Source organism: Coturnix japonica, chromosome 4 (genome assembly GCF_054131305.1).
Source record: "Coturnix japonica strain WE chromosome 4, WE-NBRP24, whole genome shotgun sequence".
NCBI lineage: Eukaryota > Metazoa > Chordata > Aves > Galliformes > Phasianidae > Coturnix > Coturnix japonica.
In genome coordinates this window covers 20592817-20609729 of record NC_140666.1, presented here as the reverse complement: position 1 = coordinate 20609729, position 16913 = coordinate 20592817, and the positions used below count along the sequence as shown (strand labels likewise).

General features: G+C 35.9%; 1 protein-coding gene across 8 annotated transcripts in view; it reads left to right on the top strand.

Moving 5' to 3' along the window:
* Positions 1-16913, top strand: part of ATRX (ATRX chromatin remodeler) — a 67291-nt gene that overhangs the window by 27394 nt on the left and 22984 nt on the right. For 7 of the 8 annotated variants that reach the window (XM_015860440.3, XM_015860437.3, XM_085546188.1 and 4 more), the window contains 9 exons: positions 4770-4900; positions 5402-5584; positions 7042-7135; positions 7502-7610; positions 8183-8362; positions 8541-8682; positions 9525-9634; positions 14346-14492; positions 14699-14876. In XM_015860440.3, coding sequence (XP_015715926.2) covers positions 4770-4900; positions 5402-5584; positions 7042-7135; positions 7502-7610; positions 8183-8362; positions 8541-8682; positions 9525-9634; positions 14346-14492; positions 14699-14876 — 1274 coding nt within the window. Of the gene's footprint in view, positions 1-4769; positions 4901-5401; positions 5585-7041; positions 7136-7501; positions 7611-8182; positions 8363-8540; positions 8683-9524; positions 9635-11754; positions 11911-14345; positions 14493-14698; positions 14877-16913 lie in introns of all 8 variants that reach the window. The other variant, XR_014945673.1, reaches the window with a different exon arrangement.

The following is a 16913-nucleotide window of genomic DNA, read 5'->3' as shown; positions in this document are numbered from 1 at the left end:
CTCAACACAGAGTGTTTAAATAGTTCACCTGCTATTCAGATAAGTTGACTATTTTCTGCCAGGCCAAAGAGGGGATGTAGTAACTACTGGGTATTTGTAGTGTGGGAGCTTTCATGTTTGCAAGTTTCTAGTTTAGATGTTCTGTTATTTGGATACCTTTGGATGTGCATGACATGAATATTACTAGTCTTGAAATAATTTTTGCCAAAATGCAATATCCAAGTGGATCATAATATGACAGACAGTGCTGTATGCTTTCATCTTATATTGTGTAATGATCTATTATTGGTCCTTCTGATCTTTTAAATGATACTGTTTAATATGTTTGCGGTAGTTTTGTTTATTAAGAAGTAAATAGTGTATTTAATGCAGAATGCCTTTAAGTATTTGATGGATGCAATAAATTTTTGTAAAACATTTTTCTTGTCCAAGCATTTAATTTAATACAACTCTGACAGCTTGAAAATAAGACTGTTTCAGCACAGTATAGTGTTTAGAAGAACTTTGGCAGTTCTGACGTTTTTAAGACGTATCTGGTATTCCATCCAAGCATTAATCTCTCAAAATATGTTTTAAATGGGTCTAAATGTTCAGTAGTGCATCAGCAGCCCATTTAACACAGTAATGTTAGAACGTTGCTGGAAGAAAGGTGGCTTTTATTAGCCACGTAGTGTCTTATCTTTTTGTCCACATAGGCTTGTTTTGGGCAACTTTGTTTCTGTGTATTCCTAATAGGTATTTATGAACACTATGTGTCAGTTCATGTAATCTAATTGGTAGTAGTACATCACAATGCTAAATAATTAATCTAAGTAATATCTAAAGTTATGATTTAAGAAGAAAATTAGAGTGTTAGCATTATCTTGTCCAGATTTCTGACAAGCTCTGAATGAGTCCATCGTATTGGCACTTCAACATTCATGAGCAAGAATGGTGCCAGTTATCGTGTGGATTTATTCCCACATCAGGAGAGGCTACACCTTGTATTCCATTTTTGCTGCAATGTCTGAAGGATTACTTAAGGGATTCTTGTGCTGTTGATAAGCAGCTGCTAGGTAACTTCCCATTTGCCTCCTTTTGAAAACATTCTTTCCTTTACTGGAGTTGAAAAATACATAATAACCAGTTCATTTATTAATGTGTATTTTCAGTGTTGTTCTTACAACGGTGTAGGGTGTTTAAATCCTGATTAGAATAAAAGTATGCATGTATAATTTTATATAAGAGTTCATTTTTATGTCCTGGTTGAGACTACAGCCCCGTTCTTCAAGCACAGTATAAAATTAGAAAGATGTCCCTATTACAAATCTTACAGTGTGTTCAGACAAGATACAGTGGGGCTAGGCAACATGACGTGCTCAAGGTCACAGTATCTGCATGGCAGAAATGAGTGAAATGCAGGTATTCATTTTGCAGTGTTCAGTATAAAATCTAGTTGGCAAAATAATGCGTTTTATATCCTTGATGCAAGTACATGTTACCTTTTGATAGTATATAGGTACGTTGTACTTTCTGCTCTATGTGGATTGCTCTGGGAGAATGGCAGTGGAGGCATTTCCACATCATTGTGACTTGTTTTTCTTGGTGCTTACAGTTTGATGTTGGTACAAATGTGAAAATATTATATGAAGGGCATTCAGTTTTCATCCCTTAGAAGCCTGGTCACTTTAGATGGTTTTTACATCTTGTAATAGAAATGCGCTCACTTACTTGGAGTGGCATATTTTAACTTCAAAACAAATTCCAAGAGTTCAGTACTGAATTTAACGGATGTAAACTGTTCATTACATTAGTCACTTGTCAGATACATTAACAAGAGTTAATCTGTCTGGTTCTAATGTTGCTTACACTTTAATTCTGATTGGATGCGAGGTTACATTAAAGTAGGAATCATAAATTCTGTACATGTCTGAGCAATGCCTTACTTTTTTTTGCTGAATGCCATACCAGTGCAAAGCATGAAAGAGAATATAGGTGTTGTCACTCAATACTTCCATTTCCTTTTGATTAAAAGTAGTTGAATCTTTATCCTAGCTAAAAATACATATAAACACGGCAACTAATTAATTGATGTTATACTAGATGATTGGAAACTAATAAGCTTACCCAGTCTGAAAAGGTGTAGTTAATTGGTAATTATGATGATGGTCAGTAGGGAAATAGCTGTACCTTTTGTTTATAGGTACTAGACTTTGTGTGTGGCCTTTTCTCTCTGTGAATGATGTGTTCACTGTTCTTGTTTTTCTTAACTATTTCATAGAAGTAAAGAACAAATAAAAATGCCTGTCTTTTCTTGTTAAAAACCTGTCAGTCTTGTTTAAAAATATATCAATACGTTCTTAAAGGTGTCTCTTGTGAAAGGTAAGTATCATTATCCACACTGAAGTTTTGTTATTGGCTGACACAATTGAGTACGACACAAGGCCAAAGGCAGTGTTACAAGGCAGTACTTCCAGGACTGAATTTGAGACATTTGCAGTTCTTTTTGGTGTTACCACGTTTTTCTCTTCCAAAATAAAATGCTGGTGATATTCTTGTTTTTTAAATGAGAGAAGTGACTAAACTGATGCTGTCTGCATTTCAGCGTTAGTTTACATGGAAAGCTTTAAGAAAATAAAGGGAAGCCAACCACCAGTGGTATTCTGAGCAGTTTCTATAGAAAGTCCTTTGAATCTTTAAAAGATGGAAGAAACATAATCTTAATTTCTTATGTGCATTATTTATCCCTGATGCTGTGCATGATGTGATAATTATTTGGAGAAGGGGGAAAAAAAGTCACTTTTCCAGATTCTTTTTGTAATGCAAACACTTTCAGAAGAGAACATTGCTAATCTTTGGAATTCAGTGCATTTTCTTTGGGTTCACAGTGTGATCTGTTGACATAGATAGAATTAAAAGCTCACCAATAGCATTGCATTTTATGGTTATAATTAACTTTTTCTTTGCAAGCCATTCCTACAAAAAAAAAGGGGGGAGGGAGGCATGGAGAGGTGTTTAGGATGGTGGTTGGTTTGTGACTCATTGAGCTTCATTAAGTGGCTTCATGCTGTTTACCAAACCATTTTACTTCCATCTTTTAATAACAATTTATGTTAGCTTTAAAAACTTCATGGAAAACACTGTTGTAAAACTAGAAGGTAACGGTATGAAATGTATGGAGAAGATGACTTGGGAAATTTCCTTTTGGAAAGTTGTTTTGTTTTAGAGATGTGCTATTGTGCTACAAAATGAAATGTTCTTTAAAACAATTTTTATAGTACTACCTGAATGTAACAAGTTTAATTTTCTAATACATAAGCAGCTGTATTTTAAGAGATCGTCATTCGTCTGCTGGTTCCAAGTAAAGCCTAGATTGTGGTTTTTGAATGGTTGTTCTGACTTATCAAGACTTTACCTTTCTGAACTTGTGCATGCAGTATACATTAAGTCTCCCAAAACGCAGGACAGACCAGATCTGACCTAGGAAAAGAAAAAGCTTTACATTTGATATTGATAATCATGTAATGGGAAGTATAATAATTCTAATACTTATATGAGGAGGATTTCATTCTTTCAGGACTTTTTTTTCCCCTGGAAGTAGGAGTTCTCAGATAAGTCCAATATTTTCCTGTCTGTTTGACACGTCATTTCATACTTTCCCATGGATGTATATATTCATGCAAGGTGGTTGTTTTTTACTTTTTTTATGTTGCAAGAGCATGTAAAGAAACTGTTTTTCCATAGTAGCTTTTTGCACATGTCATGGTTTTTTGCAAAATCCCTCCACCCCACTAGTCACGGAACTGGGCCAAACCAGCCTGTAAACCCTACGGTTTACAGCATGTTAGCTGAAAATATGAGTGTGCTGAGGTGAAAGTGGGAAGCTGAGTGGTTTGTGGAAATAAGGTGGTAATTTTGTTTTGAAGATCAAGTCCTATAATGTTTGATAAATCTTTTCCATCAAAGATTTGTTAATCTTTAATAAATCTCTGTATAGACACACGCACACACATATTTATGTGTGTTATCTTCTGTGTAGTTGTTAAAGGCTTGTAGTTGTATGAGAGATTCAGTGTGTTCTTTTTCCCTCCAGGCACTTTGACAGTTCTTGAGACTTACTGTGTTACAGCAATTAATGCAGCATCTCTTTTGCTGTAGGGTGGGCCCGGGCACTTGGCGTGCTAACACAGTTGAAGGCAAACTGTGTAGATACAGGGTTTCTTTTAAACATGTGAATTAATGCATATTACAGCATTCCCTTTTCTCTGTGATTAAAACATGCATTTAGTGATACATTGCTTTTAAAACTGTTGCTGTTTGTGTAAATGCTATCTGTGTAGATTCGGTGCCTCAGGAAATTAAGGCACTTTTAATGCTAAATTTTGGGAGAGGAGGTGATTTGAGAATTAAGATTTTTGTCTTCAGTATCTTTGTTACAATTAGACCTTATGTATGTGCCTATCCTGGGAGAGATGAGAAGAGATAAGAATGAATAATGAATGAAACAAAATATTTGCGTGTACGCTTTATAACTATTTGCAGTCTTTACTGTAAGGTGTGAAACTTTTAAGAAGCATGATAGAGATTTGCTTCCTAAAAGCAAGTTAACACGATGTATTTAACTTAAGATTTTGCTTTTATATCCTGTCTTACCACAACTATTCATCATGCCTTTTTTTTGTTCAGCTTTCAATCCTTTTTTGAAGTTCTGAATGGTATAGGATTACATTTATCATTCATAGATATGTTTGAACAATGGAATACATAGTTTTTTCTGTTTTACTTCAAAGAATTGCCAAGAAAATGCTTTTAGAAGAAATCAAAGCCAATCTTTCCTCTGATGAGGAGGCATCTTCTGATGAAGAGTCGGATGAAGGAAAGAAGAAAACTGGAAAGCAAACAGAAAACACAGGAGAGGATGGTAAGCACCAAATGCATCTGCAAAAAAAAAAGTGGTGCAGTAGTGCCTGTCATAATTTCAAAGGACTCTTAAGAAAAAATATGATTATTACGATTTCCTCAGATTTCAACAATAACAAAGTGGATGTTTCTAGGTAGTAAAGGGACAGAGGACGTGATCATGACGGTCATCTCTTCTGACAGTGCTGGGTTTTGATTTCTGTTTTTTTTAAAAATTCTCATTTTGTAGCCAGGTCGGAAGTCTTAGGATTTTATGAGGAATAATCTATGAAGAGCAATAAGGCATAATTCAACTAACAGCTTTAGTCATTGCAAGAGATGGTGCAAGTGTACAGGCAGCGTAAAATATTTAATGTTTGAGGGAACAACTATGTTGTCAGATACCCTTTTGAAGTAGTGCAGAAATAAGCCGAAGTTCTGATTTTAATTCTTTCCAAATTTAGGAAAAAAGGACTAGTGTGAATGTTGTACTAACTTTTTGGTTTTTTTTTATCACTGACAGAAGAGAATGAAAAGGAAGATAATTCTGAATCAAATTCAGAGGAAGAAGAAGACTCAAAGAAGCCCAGGTACAGACACAGACTGCTGAGGCACAAACTGACAGTGAGTGATGGAGAATCTGGTGAAGAAAAGAAAGGGAAACCTAAAGAAACAAAAGAAGGGAAGCGCAGAAATAGAAGGAAAGGTATATAATCCAAACGTTTTTGTCACTGAGTACTTAGTTCTATAATATAAGCCCAAGGCATGTCAAAATGTGGACCTGAAACTGTGAATTTAATCCTCAGTGTAAGCTTCCTTGTGTATTAAGCCTAGAATTCTCTTTTCTGTGTTTGGTAAATAGTTCTGTTTAAATAAATGACTGCAGCAGGTTACATCTACCTTCACTACTGTATCCTCTGAGTTGGATTGATCTTGTTGAGTCTTAGAATGTTAATTTCAAATACCAGAGTGAAGCCTAGTGACTCTAATTTGTGAAAACCTAGTCTTTCCCTACATATAATTTCTGGTTTTGCTTGGACTTTGACACCCATTTGTCATCAACATTTTCTCCATGGTAGAGTTTAAATGTTGCAAGCATTAGCTGAACAGTAGATGGCACTATGAAATTATGCCTGTCTTAACTTTCTTCTTTCCTTTGTTGCATGTGAGAACAAAGGATATCAACCCCTAGCACTTAATTGTTTTGAGCAATTTTGAGGAGCTGAGGAATGGTAAAAATAAATGCTTGCTGTCACACTGGTCATTATAAATGTTGACAGTGGTTCGTGGCAGTGGAATTATGGTTGCATATTGAAGATGTGCTTTTCAATTCCTAATGTTGCTCTACCAGAGACATTTCTTTCTACTCCAAAAAATGAAGTTGAAAATACAGCAGCAGTATGCAAATAAGACGTGGTCAAACTAATTCTCAGCATTCTATTGCATAAGTCTTGTGAATTAGTCCCAAGTAGAACAGTTCGAGTTCTTCCACCTCTAGCCCTGTATTACTAAACTTTTGTTTCACTAAATATGTAGAAACAATCTTTTTTAAATCTTGTGGCTCATAAAAGTTTAGCTTTCTACTGTGTTAATAGTTAACCACATTTTAAAAGTTGCTAAATAACATGCTGATTTTAATTACTTATAAATGCCAATACTAACTCCTAAAGTAGTTATGGAGATATTGCCTCATGCTGCTGTTTTAGATATATCCATAATTGTCTTTTGAGTCCTTTTCATACCAGAAGATCTTTAACCCATAAACATATAAACATATAATAGTGTGTGTTGTTAGTAAATAGTTCTTTTTGCCTGAATTGTGGAGTGTGATTATACAACAGTATCTGAAACATTGGAAAGAAAAGCTTTTATTTAACTAAAGATCATCTTTTGTTCTTTCAACTTCTGTTCCCCATTACTCATTGTCTTTGGAATGTGAAACTTTCTAATATAATGCTATCCGTCATATGCTCGTAAACTATGCTTAGGTGTGTTAAAGTAAAAATGAATTAAGTCTTGCTGGCAAAACATGCCACCCATCAGGACTATTCCTTTTATATTGCTTGTTGATCTTGAACACTTCTTGTATAATTAGAAAATAAGTAATGTTGCTTGCTTACTTTGCAATATTACTCAACATGAAATCCTACTTCACTTTTAAAGTGAGCAGCGATGATTCAAATGACTCAGAGTTTCATGAATCTGCAGTTAGTGAAGAAGTCAGTGAGTCTGAGGATGACCAGCGTCCAAGAACAAGGTATGCTCTTATGTTATCTTTGTGTTTTGGTCTGTATTTTTCACTAGTGCCATTTTGGCAGTGAGATTGTAAACTGTGAAGGCTTCTGGTGTCTTAGGTGATTTTGGATCAGTTTTTAAAAGCTTTGATACATCTTTGGTATCTGTTAATTAACTCTGCAGCAAGCAAAGTTCTTCAAGGTTGTCTGGAAAAGACTGTTACTGTGTGTCCAGTGAGGTAAGGGGGAGGGCATTTGGAAGAAAAACTGCGCAGAAGGAGTGTATCTTCTTACATAGCAGTGTAGTTCCAGTAATTTTATATTGTGATCTATCAGTGAGGCAGTCAGTTATCATCATGTGTCAGTAAGCTTCTTCCTGCTTTTTATAGATCTGCCAAGAAAGCTGAGGCAGAAGAAAATCAGCGCAGTTACAAACAGAAAAAGAAACGAAGACGTATAAAAGTTCCGGATGATTCTTCAAGTGAAAACAACAATAAGGTAGTATATTGTGTTTTGAATTAATAATTGGGAAAAGGAGTTTCTGTTTCTCATGTCAACTGATTTAGGGACTTGGGTATCTCAAATTTCTTTGTGTAAAGAAAAGTAAAAAATTGTAACTTCTCTCAGTGGTAAGTTAAAATTTGTATAATGGCACTGCTGTGGGCAGAAAAAACCATTATGGCTAACTGAACCCATTTCCCGTTTAGATGTTGATTAAAATATATGTTTTAAATGGACAATATATTTTGAGTAAACAGAATTTGTAACATGAAATATAGAAGATGGCAGAAGTGCAGGCTCTGCTGAACTGATTTAGCACCTCTAGAGCAGCAAAACGGTTATTTAGTAAGTCATTATTTAATATTATATGATAACAGTATCTTCAGTCCTTTTTTTGCACAACTGGGCTTATCTTTAATATCTCAGAATCCATTATAGTTAAATTGGTACTTTTTTTTTTCATGCAGACTACCTGATTTAAAAAAAATATTCTGAGGGCTTAATTGAACATCAAGGATTTGATAGGCTGTCATAACTGTATTGTTAAGACTTTATTTAATTTCTAATAGAGTAATTCCGAAAACGAGGAAAATGACGATTCAAAATCTCCTGGAAAAGGCAGAAAGAAAATTAGGAAGATTATTAAAGATGATAAGCTTAGAACAGAGACACAGAATGCACTTAAAGAGGAAGAAGAAAGAAGAAAACGTATAGCAGAAAGAGAACGGGAGAGAGAAAAGCTGAGAGAGGTAAGTTCTCTTTTTATAATAAAATGGTAAGAGGTTGAATTGATGATGATGTTCAAGATGTCATATTTCTAGCTCAATTTAATTTGTGACTTCCATTTTTGCCAAAGCTAGTGACTGTTAAATGCTTGACATTATTCACATGTGAAGTATTTCTGCGATGCACTGTTTCTGATTATAGGTGATAGAGATAGAAGATGCTTCACCTCTGAAATGTCCCATTACAACTAAGCTGGTTTTAGATGAAGATGAAGAAACAAAAGAACCATTAGTGCAGGTTCACAGGAGTATAGTTACCAAACTGAAACCACACCAAGTAGATGGTAAGAAAAAATATTTAAAACACTTGTAAAATTCTTCTTTAGTTGTATTTGTACTGTACTGAGTGTCCTACACAAAATTAAATGAGCCTAATACCTGTTATATCTTGGCTGCATTTTCTGTTTGTTTTTGTTTGTTTTTGCTATTTAATGAAGAAAAGGAGAATGACCAGTCATGATTTTATCAATCACCCAGTTCTGTTCATTTAAGTCTTCCTCTGGTTTTGTAACACCCACAATTTCCATTTCATTAAGAGCTTTTTGTACTTAGTTTGGCTTTTAAAGGGAGGTGCTCTGAATCAGACACAGTAGTTGAAGATTCATCTGTGCTGTGTATAGCATAGAAGAATGCAGCTCCCCAATATATAAGCAGCAAAGAACAAAAAAATCACCCAGCAGACTCTTTTTTTTAATTTAGGAATATATTTTCTATCCTTTATCAGTGGTCATTGTTCTTTCTTCAATCTTCCCTTTTTAAGCATAGAGCTGTACATGTGATCTGCCTTGACTTAAATTCCTTCTTGCTGATTACCAAGATCATGTTAGTCTTTCTGCGATGCCCTTGCCAGTGCTGTTCTATTTCCTCTCCCTGTCCCCAAGGTTGAAGTCATCAGCAGTCTTCACAACAGTGTTTTTTAATCCAGTTGTATCATCAGCAGGAGCTATGAGTGTAATTGATTTCAAGGCAAAACACATTTCAAACACTATCCATTTGACAGAAATGGATCAATAATTACCCCCAGAACTGCACTTGTGGGAGAGATGGTCTTGCAGTGATCACTCTTACCAAGTGAACTTTAATAAAGTGAATGTTTAATGAGAAAATTTTCAAAAATTTTATTCAGGTGTTCAGTTCATGTGGGATTGCTGTTGTGAATCTGTTAAAAAGACAAAGACATCTCCTGGTTCTGGATGCATTCTTGCTCACTGTATGGGTCTGGGGAAGACATTACAGGTAAGAAGCAAAAGTCTTATTTTCTGGTTTGTAGCCTTTAAAAGCTGATCCGTCAAAAGGCAATTTTAATGACTTTCACTGAAAACTTATTTCCTTGGCAGTGACTTGATGAGGGCTGTTGGAGGAAAAATGTTTTGTTAAAAGGTTTTCAGAAAGCAGTTATCATCATATAGTTATATATATATATATCGTTATATAGTTCGGTAGTATGTAGTTGTGCAAGTTCTTAATAACACTTGTGCTTCTTCTGCTTTAAAAAATACCCTGAAATTAAATAATAGTTGAGGTTCACTCGAGAAGTTCATGTGTATTTGTAAGTGATGTGAAGCTTACTTGCAGCTCTGTATGTCAAAATAAAGCTAGTAGGAGAAAGGTATTGGAGAACTATGTTTCTAAGCCAGTTTAATAACCTTAAACAGGTTTTGTTCTTTATGGTCTTTCCCACTCATGTGTTACTCTTCAAATTGTATTTTTTCTTCATTGTTCATTGGACTTATTTGCTTCATTGATAAAGCAGGAGGTCTATCTTTGTTTTGATTTTATTATTGTTTAATGCTACGCATTTAGTGTGTGTATTCAGATTCTTTGTGATTTAATATAAACAATACTTTGTTACAATCTATAGTATTCTGGATTGGAGAAGGGGAGTGTTGGGTTGTTTTTATTTCATTAATGTACATTTGCATTTTTGGATTGTTTTGCATCACAAATGATACAAGACCACAGATTTTCACTGCCTTGGCAGTAAACCATACAGTATATTTTCAATCCTTTTTATCACTTCTTAATTTCTTTTCTTTGGCTTCAGAGTTCTTGGCTTTCTGAGGTCTTCCATTTCAAGCCCACATTGTCATTTCAGCACGTATCCCTTCTATTCAGCTGAGGATTGCTTTTTAAAAGTCTTTCTAATAGACTACTGCAGCTTTTTAGTTTGTTTTTTTTTAAAGATTTCCACGTTTGATACAATTGGCTTTTCTGCCATGTTAAAACGTCACATGGTGAACAGATTCCCATTTCTACTAAGTCTGTAAAACCAGAACCTCAATCCTGATCTTAAAATATTTCTTCCAGAGCTGATCACAGTTGCTCTAAAGCGGTGCTTGTAGGCTCTTTTTCTTGGGTCCCTTTTAACCATTGCAGATGTCAGGTTACCTTGACCTTCGAAAGAGACAAAAGATCAATAGCAGTTTTCTTGAATTCCCTGCATTTCAATACCCTTTTAGAAGAATAAGGAGTGCTTACTTACGTTTCTGTTTGCCTGCTTCCATGTATCTATCTTCATAATGAAAATTATGAGTTTGCATTTAGCATCGTTACAAGTGTGAGCAGAAGATTGGTGAGTAGTTTTTCTTGGTGCTCCACTGCCAATTTGTGCCCAAGAACTTCTTTAGCAAAACTCAGTTGACAGAAGAACTTCTCCCTTTTATTCTGGAGAAGTAAAAGTTTTTGAGAACTCTGAAGAAGAAAGAAGCATTAATAGTCTTATATATGCTTAGAGAGGCTCAATCCTTATACTCATAGGTGCAAAAGATTGTGCCTTTAACTGTTGTCATCATTTGCTTTCAGAAAAAAATCATCTTTGTGTCTCTTGACCTACTAGAAGGCAGCCATTAGTATTTCTTGCCAGAAAAATCTGCCATTTGCCATTAGACTATTATCACTGCTGATTAAAAAGTAGAGCTACTTTGGACTTCCTCTCATTTGCCTTCACTGATACGATGCTTCCTCACTTCTGGAGATGGGAGATAGACCCTTATCAGGATATCTGGCTTCTGAAATGAGTTACTGTGAACCATTTTGAATCACTAGAAAACTAATTTGCCACTTCTGAAGACATAGGAGTTGATCAGAATTGATTTCAACTTGAATTCAGTCAGGGCCTTTCTTTGCCAGGAGCATTTCTTATTCTGTAACTTCATTTGACAGGAGATATGCCAAATGCTCTGGTGAGTTTGAGAGTGGCAAGTCTAGTTGATGTAGCAGGCAGCACTTGTACAACGTCTCGTTCTAAATTCCCTCTTCAAATGTGCCAAGTTTGGATGCACTTCAGTCGTTCTCTGGAGTGCAGTCTCGTTAGCGTGCTGATGATGGTTCTTAAAGAGGTTATTTTCTTCCTACAGTGAGGATGGGATCCTCAAAGCGTCTGTGAGGAAATGCCATTTCACCATCCTCTTCCATTTTGATCTGTTGTGGTGAAAGCTTCCCCCATTGGGTTGGGAAGCCCTATAGCCCTATGACCTGACCTGAAGGCTCAAGATCTGTTCATTCATAGAGAGGTCAGTATATCAATGTACCAGAATTCCAGGCTGTATGAAAGATTTTTTGTGCCATAGCTGGTTTCATAATCCACAGGTGGCAGCAGTCAGTAACACAACCTTGTTAGTAAGTCACCAGTTTGGTGTGAGGTCTGTAGTTGCTCTTTGCCTTAGTAGTTGTTATTTGGCATAATCAGCACATGAAAACACTGCTGGACAACAGGCTTGTCTTGGCTAGACTTGATGTCCTCCATTAGTTTTAAGTGAGACTGAGATGTGCTCCAAGACAAAATCTTCAGAGAGAATCTAGCAGGCAGACTCTGTTAATCTTTTCTAGAGTTAGCTATGTCTTGATGGGTCAGGTGTTTTCCTAATTCTTGTGTCTTCCCTCTAATCCGTTACTCAAGACGGATTCTTCCATCCTGTGTCAGCAGTGGATTCTTTTAGGATTCTTCAACAAATGGAGTTAAATAGGAGATACCTGTTTCTGCCATACTCTAATGGATACAAATTTTATTTAAGGCTTGTTGATCCTGAAAAACCTTTTTTCGTGACCTGAGCATTACAGGATATAGTTACAGAGCACTTAGGGTAGCTCCCTGAGATTCTTCAGATTCCTTGGATTCTTCCATAAAAAAGGCAATCAAAGGAGGGTTGGCATCAGTGTTACTAGTTTTAATATTATTTTTAGCTATTTATTTATTTGAGTAATAGGAAGTTATAGGCGAACAGAGAATCTGCAGTCATTCCATGTATGTACCGCTTAGCTCTAACAAGCAGCAGTCTTGATTGTCTGTGGTGCACAACGTCTGGGTAGCGCATATTTTAAGAACTCCAGCTGCTCTGTGTTTTGCTTTGCTCTTTTAATATGTACTGAGGCAATGGACCTCAACTGTTGACAATCCGGGGGCCTATAGAAGTGGATTTTTATACACTCGTTTGGAGGGCGTGTTTTTGCATGCTCGATGCTGATTTACACATTGTAGTTATTTAGGAGTTAGGTTATACTTTATACTGGAGATTTTCAAAATACTGCAGAATAGAAGAACCTTCTGAGTAGCAACCCAATCTAGATTGATTTGTGAATTTAGACTTTATGTACTGTATACTTCAGTAAATAGTTTGAAATATTTCATGGTAGGAGTTACTTTTATATGTGATCATGACAGTCTTTTTGGCTGTAACTTCTTGATAACTGAAAAAGAAGTAACAGCTATAAATGATTTATCAAGTATTTTTGTGGTTCCTTTTTGTACCTTCAGTAATAATTTCTTACGTGATTGTTTTCCAGTAGTGCTGTACTCAAGAATGGTATTTATCATTTTGCTTTTAAGAACTCAATCAAAAATATGTTTTAAGCAGTTCTTGTAAACTGCAGAGAAGATGGTCAATAAATGATTAGGGAAATGAAGCAGTCGGGAACTTGCTGGCTCGCTGGTTCTTAGAGAACCAGCGTCTGTGTGGGAAGTTTCTGCGTCTGAACATAAGATGCTTTTGTATTAGTAGTAAAACCATTGATAATTCTTTTGACATTGGAGCATCTAAAAACAGTTAAGTGTGCAGTGTATCAACAAGTCATACAGTTTGATTTGAGAGTTATAAGATACCAAGTTTTGATCCTGTGAGAACTTCAGAGGATGTTCTACGGCTGTTGGGTTACAGGGCAGCTGTCATCATTAAAAGGGTGATCTTAGCTCTTAGCTGTTTTGGGATCACTTTCTGTTTTGCGCCTGGCTTTTTACATGCAGCCCCAGTCTTTTCTTTGTTTGCTACTCCCTAAAAATGGGCAGCCCAAAAGAAGTCTTTTGGATTGGAATCAAAAGAGTTAGGTTTTTTTTCCAAGCCTTAAGAAAGTATTGTCGTTTGTCACATAGGCTTTGTATGGGGTGAATATTTGGAAAGTATTTCAGTAACCTGCTTTAGAGTTCATTCCTGAGACTGCTACCAGGGTTTAAATCCTGGAAAACCTGACAAGTGCAGTGCAGAATTTGCACTGTGTTGAAAAAACTGCTAAAAACGTAAGACTGAAGATCACTTTAAAGAAACTTAATACAGTTATGAAGTCCAAAGAAGTAAATTTATTTAAGGATTGGGGTGAGTATTGGGGGAATGCCTATAAATTGCCTAATAGAGCACTATAATTTATGAAAATGATGGGGGAAGGGATTCTTGTGAAATAGTTTGTCTCTACAAATAATTCAGTTATACAAGTTGAAACTTCTACCAGTGTAAAATGGACTTAAGCAGCCGTGTAACACCAAAGTAGTAAGTATATGAGTTTGGAATACACGAGTATTGCATTTTAAGCAGCAAGTTGTTTAACAGACAGAAAATGTGTGTTTGAATTTGTTTGTTTCACATATAAAAACTTGAATATGTATATATTTGCATTTATGTTTCCCGTCCTTCAATGCTCCCTGTTTCATTCATTATTTTATTTGTTGTTCCTCTCACAGGTAGTAAGCTTTCTGCACACAGTCCTGCTGTGTGACAAGCTGGATTTCCGGACGGCTCTTGTAGTGTGTCCCCTGAACACTGCCTTGAACTGGCTGAATGAGTTTGAGAAATGGCAGGAAGGTTTAGAAGACGATGAGAAATTAGAGGTATTATAAGGCTTAAAAAGAGTTCTTAAAATTGAAATAGCTGAATGTTTTATATAATTGGGAAGCTCCAGCATGCAAAAGGCAGGCTAAGGAATGTACTTTAACTATGTGAAAAATCTACTTGCATGAATACGTTAGGTATTTAAGTTACAGCACTGCTTTGGAATTTTAAGAGAAACTCAAGCATATTTTTCCTACTCTGAAAGGTCTGTGAATTAGCAACTGTGAAACGCCCTCAAGAGAGAAGCTATATGCTGCAGCGTTGGCAAGATGATGGAGGTGTGATGATAATAGGCTATGAGATGTATCGTAATCTTGCACAAGGCAGGAACGTGAAGAGTAGAAAACTGAAAGAAATATTTAATAAGGCTTTAGTAGATCCAGGTAAGTGGAAAATTAATGCAAATGTGCATTTTATCTACTGTGTTTTCAAACTGGAATATATGAGCTAAATGTGCATTATACACATGATATTACTAAGACTTAAGATCACAATAGTTTGGTTATCTCTCGTTGCCCTTTAGTGAGTTATGGAAGTGGCTGTTGAAAAAATACCCCATGTCCTTTTTAAATAGACTGTAGTGGTTTTTCTATTAGGTCCAATACGGAAGCAACCACGGGAATATACTGAAAGTGTCAACTGTTGGTTATTTTAATCTGCAAATCTGTTACAACCATAAAATGACTTTATCCACACTAGCATTCCACAGTTACAGGAGTATCTACACATGAAGAATAGTTAAAAATATACAACAGAAGTATGAACAAGGAAGTATTAAAGTGCTAATTAATTGCAGATAATGCATTTTTTTCCCCACTTTTTTTCAGCCTATGGAAAGGATGTTTGGTTTTAAGCTCAGCTGACCTCAACAGGCTTTTGTAAGATTTGTATGTAAACACTTGAAAATAATTGATGTTGCTGAAAACCGTTCTTGGTGATCACCAAAAAAAAGAAATGAAAACTCAGGATTAGAAAATTTCACCAAAATGGCAAAAATTTTCTTTCATGTAATGACCTGGGAACTGATACTGAGCTAAGCAAAGTTATTCACAACAACAAAATATACACACAACAGTATTATTTTAAATACTCTATTTAAAAAACGCCTTTGCCTTAAGTTTGTTATCGCTGTTAAAATTGATTAGGTTGGTGTGGTAGTAAGGGAAATAACTTATTTGATTCTAGAAGCAGATTTTGCTAGATTTTAGTTACCTGACTGGACTTGAGGTTTCTTGACTTTTAGAGTGTGGTAGATAGTTATTTTTAGATATTTGTTCTCATAGCAGTGGTTTGGCTTCTAATTGTTCTTGGTGAGCCTGGTTTTTGTGAAGTTCTTCAGAGCTGGAAATCTCTGCTGGTTGCATTTGTGTTGAGTCTACAGGAGGTGTGTTTTGATACTGCAGCTAAAATGATCTAACAGCTGTGCTGAGCTGTAAAGGAGTTCTTTTTTCTGCCAGTACTCTTCATGTGCTTCACCCCCTGCCTTCTGAGCAGAACTGACATGTCCAGCTCTGTAGAAAGCCAGTTTGAGAAGGGAAAATATTATTTTTCTGCTAATTTGACTTAGGATAGCTCCTGTATGATAGCTGATGAGCTGTTTTTGTGATCATGCTGAAGTTAGGGGCATTATTTAAGCAGTGAAGAAAATACAGTTTTGCCTGGAGGTTTTTTGAGTTCTTCTGTTAGTGCTACAATTACTAAAATCAAGCTTGGAAAAAAGCAACTCTGTGTGTCAGTCTTCTCATTCTCTATCTGCTTTGCTCAGGAGTTGAGAATCTTATTGGGAAGTTTGCTAAATTTCTGTTGATTGCAGCAAAGAATAGAGCAGTTGAGATACTTCCAGAATTACTGATTTTTGTATGTTACTTTTCTTCTGGAAAATACAAGGGAACCATGGTATAAGGGTTGAACAGTACATGTCTTTATAATAGTCTTTATAATATATACTACATGTCTTTATAATGCCCCTTTCTTCATCAGACTGTGAAGTGAGGTGGCTTGCTGGCTGTGCAATTTTAGGGAAGAGACCTAATGACTTGTGTGATGTTTCCAGTGCCATTGTTATGAATCTTTTTTGCTTCCTGCACTCTGCCTGTGGGCATTGGTCTGTTCTAATCCAGAGCATTGGGAGCACCAATGTTGAGATACTAATTGCAAAGAGACAAAAATCTTCTTCTGTTATTAGTCATTACTTTTTAGTCATGTTTGGATTGTCAAAATTGATGAGAAGTATCTCGTACCAACCATTATTTGTTTCTTGCTATCTGTGATTCACAGTGCTGGCGAGAGAGCAGCCTGCCAGTAGAAGAGTTATGAAGTGTCACAGGGTTATCCCTGGGTATCAGCCCGTGACAGGGGGGCACAGGCCCAGGGAAAAGAAAAAAGAGGCAAGGGAGCAAGGAATAAAAAAAAGGAGAGGG